The sequence below is a fragment of the Notolepis coatsorum genome, assembly GCF_963971535.1.
Source record: "Notolepis coatsorum genome assembly, chromosome: 2".
Taxonomy (NCBI): domain Eukaryota; kingdom Metazoa; phylum Chordata; class Actinopteri; order Aulopiformes; family Paralepididae; genus Notolepis; species Notolepis coatsorum.
The window spans coordinates 55198230-55209602 of NC_140166.1; the positions used below are offsets into that span (position 1 = coordinate 55198230).

An 11373-nucleotide genomic window follows, 5' to 3' on the forward strand; every position below is an offset into this window, starting at 1 on the left:
TGTGCAGTACCTGGGAGACCGCGTCGTCAGTGGACCTGTTTGGCCTGTATGCAAATTGCATAGGGTCCATATCACTGGGGAGGGAGGCACAAAATGTGGTCCTTGACCAGCCTCTCAAAACATTTCATGGCCACAGAGGTGAGTGCCACCGGTCTGTAGTCATTGAGACATGTTGGGGAGGGTTTCTTTGGGTTTCTTTGACACCTTTGAAGCAGGCAGGGACCACTGACTCCGCCAGGGATAGATTAAATATGGCGATGAACACCGGGGCAAGCTGGTTAGCACAGGACTATATATAATTAGTATAATGAGGTAGATGTAGTGACTAGGAGCCGTCTGTCCGCCGTGTCTCCAGGCAGCAGCTGGACACCGACCTGAAGATTGAGAAGGAGTGGCGTCAGACGCTGCAGAAGGACCTGGAGAGAGAGAGAGACGCCGTGTGCCAGCTCAGCGCGGAGGCTCTGCAGATCAACGGGCTGAAGCAGGTGATGATGATGATGATGATGATGATGATGATGATATTATATAGAGGCTCTGCAGATCAACGGGCTGAAGCAGGTGATGATGATGATGATGATGATGATGATGATGATGATGATGATGATGATGATATTATATAGAGGCTCTGCAGAGCCAGTCTCTGGTATTTAGTCTCTAGGGAATTATGATACAAATTTTCCAATAAAAGAATGGAGCAGTAAAAGAAAATATATCAATTGTCCATGGATCACAAAATGCCTGCAAAAAGAAAAATACTCTTTATAGGGAATTTATAAGATTGAAAACAAAAGAAGTGGACAATAAATATAAAACATATAAAAATAAGTTAACTCATATTATAAGGTCAAATAAAAAAGAATATTATCAGAAAATACTAGATGATAATAAAAACAATATTAAGGGAATATGTAAGTTATTAAACAGTATTATAAGAAACAGTACCACAGCTAATAATTATCCAAATATTTCATTGATGATGACAAAGATAATTATAATATAGAAGATGTGGCCAACAGCTTTAACTCATTCATCGCCATACGCTTTCCGTATCTCTGCTGCTCCAGGCCAGATTAAAATGGTCACTTTCGCTGTGTTTCACAATGTTTGCAGAGCTGTGTGTGTAAGAGCCATATGAGTGTTTTAGTTATGGATTATTATTATTATATCAAATAGAAGGATATGATTTATGTGAATGTTATGATTTATCTGTGTAGCCAAAAGGGGAATGCTTGCCCAGTGTTGGTCTATTCTGGGGAAAATGGATTGAACTCCGTTGTATTGTGGGTGGTTCACCTGGCTTGCCTGAATGGCGGTCTAGGCGGACCAGGCACTGCGCAGCTGAGGGCATAAATTAGTGATGGTAATCACCTGGCTGGGTGTAGAACGGGGAATGGCACACAGTTTTTCTGACCGCTTTGGTCCCATCTTCCATGTGAATTACTTTTCTAAATAAATCGGATATCCACTTGATATCTGACAACGGAACTGAAAGTGTGGAGACTATTATTGATTAGAAAGCGCGTACGGAATACCTCTCCCGACTGCCACGGAAGCGGACCCAGGCAGAGGCCGCTACAGTGTGTGTGTTCTGTATTATAGCTGTGGAGACAATGGTGTGGCTCATTTGGCAGACACTACTTGTAGTCCAACATGGAAAAAAATTGTTTGTTTATATACACCAGGGGTGGGCAATTATTTTTCCCGGGGGGCCCGAATGAGCAACTGAAAATATGTTGGGGGGCCGGGCCAAAATTCCAAACTCAATTATGCATAATATACATTTTATTTCTATATAAAAAGCAGTAAATGGCATTGTTTTGACCCCTGGTGAGAGTGTATGTTATTATTTGGCAATTAAAAGGTGAGGTTATAGCTTTCAAAAATATCATTTATTCAAATAGAATTTATTTCCAAAATGATGAACAAAATGTGAAACATTAATAACAAAGGGAATTTTGAGTTTCATATACTATTGAAACAAGGATTTTCTTTGCTTTCTAAAGACATCACATCATCTTATAGCAAAAATAAACAAGACATGTCACTGAACTGTGTAAAGAAAAGTGTCCCAGTTTTGTAGCCTTTTTTACTTTACATGTCTATATTAAAAATTTTATGTTTTCAGAACTGTGCAAAAAAAAGAAAAAAAATATCAAGTGTCCCATTTCACTTGTTATATTTCCACATTTTAGTGTTCTTCAGTTCTTTTTTTTCATTCAGTGTGAGAAATCCAGTCTCTGTTGAGCTTTAACAAGTCCATCAAAGTCAGGTTGCATGTCTGAGGTGGAGATGCGAAGCACAGCTGCCAGATGTTCATCAGTGAGAGAGGATCTGTACCTGGACTTGGTAAACGTCATGACTGAGAATGTCTGTTCACATATGTAGGTGGATCCAAAGAGAACCAACATCTTCTGAGCATGTCTCCTAAGCGTATACTGTGCGTGTGAACGTTGACATGAAAGAAAAAAAAGTAAAAAATAAAAATAAAAAAAATATTAAAAAAAAATATTTTTTTTTATTTTTTTTTTATTATTTTTTTATTATCATGTAATCTTTCGCGGGCCGGTCAGAATAATCCCGCGGGCCGGATCCGGCCCGCGGGCCGTACAATGCCCAGGTCTGATATACACTGTAGTTTGTAGTTTATTACACGCTAAACATCGCCCATTTCCTAGATAATTCAGTCTTTTCCCATAGATCGTTATATGCAATAAGCCCAAACTGTTCTGGTTGGGGGGGGGGGGGGGGGTAGTCTTACCCCGAAAATGCGATCGTTACAAAACGCTTGGTTTATGTCCGGTAAAGTAAGACACTGTGATCGTTACAGAAACATGTTTCAGGTTCGGTCAAATAGACATAGGGGGTCCTTACCTTAGCCAGAAGGTAATTCAAAAAGAATCATTCCAATGATCCCATCGGTGATCGCGATTACTCGTTTATATGTAATTACACGTGTTTACGGGACAGTATAGGTTTTGAGGCGAGCAGATCTGCTTGCGATTGCTTTGCAAGAGCTCCTCCCCCTCAGAGCGAGGCTTGATAGTCCAGTGCATTCATTGTCTGTCCTGAGCCCTTTCTATCAGAGTTCAAAAGGTAGACGATGCTGCCACCTGATGAGATTCGATCGGCATTGCAATTCCAACGTATGTAGCTGTGCCACAGTGATTCAGAGAGCTCCGGCCGAGTGTGTAGAACGGGGATCAAAGGAAAAAGATCAAACGATCTAATAACGAGTATACTTATTGGTGGTCAAGCGGTGGTGGCCAATAACGAGTATACTCGTGATTGGCGGCCAATGAGTTAATCAATTCTTTGTAAGCATTGGACCTGATCTTGCAAAAGAAATTCCTGATCCTATCCTGAAATCCCAGTTCAATGTTTTTAAAAGCAGTGGATGAAAAAGAAATGTTGGACATTGTAAATAAATGTAAGAACAAAAAGTCCACTGATTGTGATGACATTGATATGACATTAGTGAAAAAGGTCATTGCTGGGATTTCAAAACCATTGACATACATCTGCAATTAGGGCTGGGCGATATGACGATATTATATAAATATCGGGTACAGTTCATTAACGATACACTTTTTAAACGTATCGTGGATATCGTGATGTTTTGCCCAAGAGGCTTGTGTTGCGTCAATCTGGTCCACACGTTGACACTTTTGAACAGCGCCGCCCCACACACACACTACTGCATCAAAAGTTACTACTTATGATAACAAAGGCATTCGTTTTGTGGCATTGACGTTATATAGTTACACTTTCAATTAATAACATCAGCGTATTTACATAGCAACGACCGAGGTCGACCTAGATAGCAAACATTAGCCGTTCATATCTCAGCCCGTGCTGACTCCGTTGTGCCCATTCTGCGGTTTAAAGGCTTTTATTATAACATCCGTTGCAGTAAAATCATTATGCCTCCAGTCGTTTAGTCATTCTGCAGAGCTAAAAGCTAAACGTCGGCCGCGGCGAGCTACCGCTGCCATTGTTGTTTTCATTGAGCTCTCCAATGGCGGAAGTATTGGTGCTAAGAACAGCAGGGCGGGTGCAAGCGATGTGACGTAATTGGCAGACGCGACTGTCAATCAAAATGATTCTGTTTGCCGACTGAATGAATATAAACGTTATTAACAGATTGCAGCATAGGTACAATACAGTACAGCTCAATACAACAACAGTCAACAGTGGACTGGAGGATGCAGACCAGAGAAAGACTTTCGTCTTGTTTACATCAGGGTCCCCCATTTTCAATTCATCATATTTCATATCTAAATCATATAATATCTCATTGCTAAATATATGCAATATATAATCTAATAATCTAATAATCTAAATCTAATATATAATATAAAAATGCTAAATGCATGGGTATTTTATTTTGTCTTTAATGTTAGCTTGCAAACTCAAATACTGTCTTGGTAAGCCTCATAATGAATTGTTTGGGGAAAAAAAGAAAAACATCGTGATGCGTATCGTGTATCGCCGAAAGGTCAGAAAATATCGTGATATCATATTTAGGCCATATCGCCCAGCCCTATCTGCAATTTATCATTTCAAACTGGTTCATTTCCAAATGAAATGAAAACAACTAAAGTCATACCACTGTATAAAACTGGGAGCAAACACCACTTCACAAACGATAGACCTGTCTCTTTACTCCCACAATTCTCCAAAATACTAAAAAAACTTTTTAACAACAGGTTGATGCTAGTATGTGAAACTGGGTGATTGCTCTTCAATGTGTTTGGACATTGCTTGTGGTGTCCCCCAGGGGTCAGTGTTGGGGCCAAAGTTATTTATACAGTATATCAACGACATATGTAAAGTGTCCAAGTTACTGAAATTAGTTTTGTTTGCCGATGACACAAATATTTTCTGTTCTGGGGATAATTTAAATAAACTGCAGGAGGAAATTACGCAGGAAATGTTTAAGCTTAACATATGGTTTGATTTCAGCAAATTGTCATTAAATGTATCCAAGACCACAATAATGCTGTTTGGAAATTGTAGGAAAGATATATGTGTACAGATAAAAATAGATGGGGTGGAAATTGAAAGAGTGTCTGAAATAAAATGTCTTGGTGTCACGATTGACTAAATAATTAATTGGAAATCACATATCAAACCTATTCAAACCCAATTGGTAAGGAGCATTTCAGTAATAAACAAAGCAAAGCAGGTCCTGGATCACAAATCACTTCACATTCTCTACTGTTCACTAGTTTCACCATATTTAACTTACTGCGTTGAAGTCTGTGGAAATAATTATAAGTGCTCATTACACCCATTAGGGCTGGGCAATATGGCCAAAAATGATATCACGATAACGATATGATAATGTTATCATATCACTCGATATCGATAATTATCATCGTTGCCGCCATCTTTAGTGTTACATCCCCTCACACTCCAGTTCTCAGGCTGCAGCTGGTTTGAAAGAGAAAGTAAACAGGCTTCTCTGCTGGCTGTGGCTCCAGGGGAGTTGAACAGTTCTGGCTCTGCTAGTTTCTTTTCTATCTTTTGGTGCTTTTTTGGTGGACAAACCACCGCACATGTGCACCGTGACTCGTGACTGGAGACTAGCTCTGCTAGCACACATAGCCTACTGTGTACAGACGGTTTCAAACTGTATTTTAAATTAGAAAGCAAACAAAATAAATGGACAAGAGAAAAATAATTCTCAATTTGGTCAGTATTGTCATTTGGACAAGCAAAGCCATTACTTTAAGTTGCAGGCAAGAAAGACAAGTCTGTCCACTGTCTCTGGGTTTAAACCCACCATGTTGCAGGTATATAAAAAATAAAAAGATTAAAATATACAAATCATTCAAATATATCGCTATCGTTTTATCGCCCAGCCCTAATACCCATTAACCATCCTACAGAAAAGAGCTGTGCGCATCATTCACAAGGTTGGATATCTGGAACATACTCATTCACGTTTCTTACAGTCAAACTGATTAAAATGTCCTGATATTGTAATGTATCAAACCGCACAAATAATGTGTGTGTGTGTGTGTGTGTGTGTGTGTGTGTGTGTGTGTGTGTGTGTGTGTGTGTGTGTGTGTGTGTGTGTGTGTGTGTGTGTGTGTGTGTGTGTGTGTGTGTGTGTGTGTGTGTGTGTGTGTGTGTGTGTGTGTGTGTGTGTGTGTGTGTGTGTGTGTGTGTGTGTGTGTGTGTGTGTGTGTGTGTGTGTGTGTGTGTGTGTGTGTGTGCACGCTCCAGGAGTTTCATCGTCTCCAAGATGAGAACCTTCAGCTGAAGAGCATCTGTGATGATCAGGAGCAGAGTCTGGACGAGCTGGGCTGCAAGCTGAGAGAGTAAATACTGACCTCTGACCCCTGACCTGACCTGTAGACCTGTACTGACCTGTAGACCTGTACTGATAAAGACCTGTAATGTCATCATGTATTTTGCTTCTCTTCAGATCGAAACTGAAGATAGAGGACATCAAGGAGGCAAATAAGGCTCTCCAGGTATTTACCCAATCTATCTATCTATCTATCTATCTATCTATCTATCTATCTATCTATCTATCTATCTATCTATCTATCTATCTATCTATCTATCTATCTATCCAGTATCTATCCAGTATCTATCTATCTATCTATCTATCTATCTATCTATCTATCTATCTATCTATCTATCTATCTATCTATCTATCTATCTATCTATCTATCTATCTATCTATCTATCTATCTATCTATCTATCTATCTATCTATCTATACAGTATCTATATCTATCTAAGAAAGTGATCTGGTAATGCCTGCTCTCAGGGTTAGGGAGCAGTAAGGAACCAAGTGATATTCGGGGCGACAGTGGCTCAGGAGGTAGAACGTCGTCTGGTACTGTAGGGGTGTAACGGTACGTGTATTCGTCCCGCGAATTTACGGTACGGCCGTCACGGTGCGGTACGCGCAGCCATCTGAAGAATACGTCTCAGGCACGATGACAAGCGGACAGAATTAACAGCAACGCGCACTGACACTCTGCACTGGGCTCGCCCCTCCTCCTCTCCTGTTGCCTATTTGTCCCTAAAACAAAACCATGATGAATTAATTAAATGTTTAACACAGCAGGGTCATTACAATTTTGCAGTTTTCTTGTTCGCCCAATAATGGTAACCAAAAGACACACGCGGCGCGCGAACACACATCAACCTTTGCCGGCGGACCGCGGAGTCTCACAGCTGATCGGAGAAAAAGTAAAAGCACAACATACCACCAGATCATCTGATTGATTGATTGATTGATTGAAAAGTTTATTAACAGATTGCAGAATGGGTACAGTACAGTACAGCTCAATACATACAATTGTTAAGGGGATGCAGACCAGAGAAAGACTTTCGTCTTGTTTACATCAGGGTCCCCCATTTTCAATTCATCATATGACATACATGACATACAGATAGACAGTACTGCTACATCTATACATTCATGACATACCAGATTTTCAAATACAGTACTGTTTGTGATACTAAAAAAATCCAGAAAAAGAGTGTATATACATTTGACATAGAAACTGTGCATTGGGGGAGGTTGGGTAGGTGGGGTGGGGCTGTACATTGGAGGTGGGGGGGGGGGGGGGGGGGGTTGGGTAGGGGGGGGGACACTGTACATTGGAATACTGACATACATTTGACATAGAAACTGTACATTGTAGGAGGTTGGGTAGGTGGGGTGGGGTTGGGTGGGGCTGTACATTGGAATACTGACAAAGCCATGCTTGGTCTTTATTGTACAACTGGGTTAGGACATTTGTAGGGGCCAGTTTTGAATTGCAGTCTCCCGTAGGTGTTCTTTGAGAGTGTTTTTGAAGGTGGGTAGTGATTCACATTCCTTTACAGCTTTGGGTAGGGCGTTCCACATTGTTGTGGCATAATTGCGAAACGTGTTTAGTCCCTTGTTTGAGCCGAATCTGGGTTTTACATGATTTGTGGAGCTCCCTCTGGTGTTGTGATCGTGGTATTCACTGACCTTTGGGAAGTATTTTGACATGTACATGGGTACCTTGGTCGTGTAGTGTATCTTGTAGACCAGGCCCATTGCAAGTTGCTGTACTCTGTCGTCTACTCTAAGCCATCCTAGGTTGGCAAAGTGTGCAGGGGTGAGGTGGGTTCTAGGAGTAAGGTCAAGCAGTAGTCTGACTAGTTTGTTTTGAGATGTTTGTAATTTGGTTTTTAGTGCCTTTGAGGTGCTTTGGTACCATGAGGTGCAAGCATAGTCGTAGTACCCTTGAATGAGTGCTCCTGCCAGAGTCTTCAGGGTATTCTTGTTTACCAGGGAGGAGATCCGGTACAAGAATCGAGTTCGTTGATTGACTTTTTTTATTACATTGGATGCCATTTTGTCACAGGAAAGATTAGCCTCTAGGATGGAACCCAGGTAGGTAATTTCATCTTTCCTTGTGACAATATTGTCACCCACTGTAACTGAGAAGCCGTCGGTTTTGCTGAGTTTGTTATTTGAACCGAAGAGAATGGACTCTGTTTTGCCCATGTGTAATGATAGTTTGTTGTCGGCGAGCCATATGCAGATTTTGCCTAGTTCCGAGCTGAGGGTTTTTTCAACCTGTAACTTGTTCTTGTCAGAGACCAGCAGGGCTGAGTCGTCCGCAAACAGGAACAAGTTGCAGTCACAAGCTGACGACATGTCATTTGCATAAATTAGGAACAGTAGTGGTCCTAGTATGCTTCCTTGTGGAACACCACAGTTCACTGTGAGGGGGGGGGATAGGGTACCGTTTACCTCCACCATCTGTTCTCTCCCCTCCAGGTAGGAGCTCCTCTCCAGTTGCTGCTGCTGTTTAAATCCAAAATATTGATAATCCTCTGCCATTGTTGTGTAACATGTCATCTGTTCTCTAGTCTTCTTCAGTCTCAGCTTCACGTGAAGTTAAATCCTCTCTATAAGTGAAACTGAAACTAAGTTGTTGTTAAAGGTGCAGTAGGCAATTAATTTACTCTGTGGATGCCTGAACACAGAATGACACCAGTATCACTGACTACTACGGCAAGCCTATAGAATATTATTATATTTAATAATTATTATTATAATAATTATTATAAATATATAATAATAATTATAAATATTTTTTTCCTGTTGTACTGAACCGTGACCGCAATACCGAGGTACGTACCGAACCGTGGCTTCTGTGTACCGTTACACCCCTATCATCTGGTAATCGGAAGGTTGCCAGTTTGATTCCCGCTCCTCCCGGGCAGCGTGTCGAAGTGTCCTTGAGCAAGACACTTGACCCATAATTGCTCCCGATGAGCAGGTTGGCACCTTGCTTGGTCGCCTCCGCAGTCGGCGTGTGAATGAATGGGTAAAAATGTTAGGAACTTATTGTAAAGCTCTTTGGATCAAAGAGAAATATGAATGCAGTCCATTTACCTGCTGGTGGAACTATGTGTGTTGTGTGTGTTTCAGGGAGGACAGGTTTGGCTGAAGGACAAGGAGGCCAGCCAGTGTAAGCTGTGTGAGAAAGAGTTCTCTCTCTCTAGGCGCAAGGTAAGCCTGTAAACCAGTCAGTAAACCAGTCAGTCAGTCAGTCAGTAAACCAGTCAGTCAGTAAACCAGTCAGTCAGTCAGTAAACCAGTCAGTCAGTCAATAAACCAGTCAGTCAGTAAACCAGTCAGTCAGTCAATAAACCAGTCAGTAAACCAGTTAGTCAGTCAGTAAACCAGTCAGTCAATAAACCAGTCAGTCAGTAAACCAGTCAGTAAACCAGTTAGTCAGTCAATAAACCAGTCAGTAGACCAGTTAGTCAGTCAGTCAGTCAGTCAGTCAATAAACCAGTCAGTCAGTCAGTCAATAAACCAGTCAGTCAGTCAGTCAGTCAGTCAATAAACCAGTCAATAAACCAGTCAGTAGACCAGTTAGTCAGGTCAACCATATAAATAAATTTGATTGATTGATTGAATGTACAGTATATATATGTAAATAGCCACTGATCTCTCTCCTTTCTTCTCTTCTCCTCTCCCCTCCTCTTCTCCTCTCCTATTTCCTCCTCTACTCTCCCGTCCTCTCCTCCTCTCTCCCCCTTTCTTTTCTCTTCTCCTAATCCCTACTCTCATCTTCTCCTATCATATCCTCTCCTACTCTCCTCTTCTCCTCTCTACTCTCCTCCTCTATTTGCTTCTCCTCTCTTCTCTGCTCTCCTCCTCTCTCCCCTCCTCTCTTCTCCTCTCCCCCCTCCTCTCCCCTCTTCCTCTCCTCCTATCCTCCTTTTCTCTCCTCTTTGCCTCCCCCCTCCTCTCTTTCCTCCTCCCTTCCCTCTCCTCTTCCTCTCATCTCCCCTCCTCCTCTTCTCTTCTCCTCACTTTCCCATCCTCTCTCCCCCTTTATTTTCTCTTCTCCTCCTATTCCCTCCTCTCCTCTTCTCCTATCATCTCTCCTCTGCTCCCCTCCGTTCCTCCTCCCCTCCTCTCTCCAGCATCACTGTAGAAACTGTGGGGAGATCTTCTGTAACTCTTGCTCCGACAACGAGCTTCCTCTCCCCGCGTCTCCTAAACCGGTCCGAGTGTGTGACACCTGCCACGCCCTGCTGCTGCAGCGCTGCTCCTCCAATCCCACCTGAGAACCGCCTCCTAAGACCCGCCCTCTAGCGCTGATCCTCCAATCCCACCTGAGAACCGCCTCCTAAGACCCGCCTCCTCTAAAAGATTCCATTTCAGAACCTCTAAGACCCACCTTCCAGAACTGCTCCTCCAATGGCATGTGAGGACAGATTCCTTACCTTCCCACCTCATCACAGGAGCAAAGCATTCTGGGGCCCCTTACTCAGGAGCAGAACATGTGACCTTTAACCCTATAGGTGCCACCGTGACACAGACCTCCCAGCTGTGTGTCTATAGGTGCCACCTCACAGCTGTGTGTCTATAGGTGCCACCTCACAGCTGTGTGTCTATAGGTGCCACCTCCCAGCTGTGTGCTATAGGTGCCACCTCACAGCTGTGTGCTATAGGTGCCACCTCACAGCTGTGTGTCTATAGGTGCCACCTCACAGCTGTGTGTCTATAGGTGCCACCTCACAGCTGTCTATAGGTGCCACCCTGACAAAGTGCCACCGTGACAAATAATGACCTGAAAAACAAAGTCTTCAAAGTCAGGCGTCTTAATTAAATGTTCAATGTATCCATGACTTGAAGCTCCAGTATGAGAGAGACACGCATGAAGCAAGAAGACGAGAGACAAGACAAGAGACATAAGAGATAAGACAAGAGACAAGACGAGAGACCAAGAGACAAGACAAGAGACATACGAGACAAGACAAGAGACCAAGAGATAAGACAAGAGACAAGACGAGAGACCAAGAGACAAGAGACATAAGAGATAAGACAAGAGACAAGACAAGAGACCAA

General features: G+C 42.4%; 1 protein-coding gene across 1 annotated transcript in view; it reads left to right on the plus strand.

Moving 5' to 3' along the window:
* The window catches only part of rufy2 (RUN and FYVE domain containing 2), a gene marked incomplete at its 5' end in the record, with an annotated part of 62383 nt that extends 51444 nt beyond the window's left edge, over positions 1–10939 (plus strand). The window contains 5 exons of the mRNA XM_084308157.1: positions 356–485; positions 6232–6326; positions 6434–6482; positions 9439–9519; positions 10446–10939. Of these exons, the coding sequence (XP_084164283.1) occupies positions 356–485; positions 6232–6326; positions 6434–6482; positions 9439–9519; positions 10446–10589 (499 nt within the window). The 3' untranslated portion in view covers positions 10590–10939. The remainder of the gene's footprint in view (positions 1–355; positions 486–6231; positions 6327–6433; positions 6483–9438; positions 9520–10445) is intronic.
* Between the last annotated feature and the right edge of the window lie 434 nt (positions 10940–11373).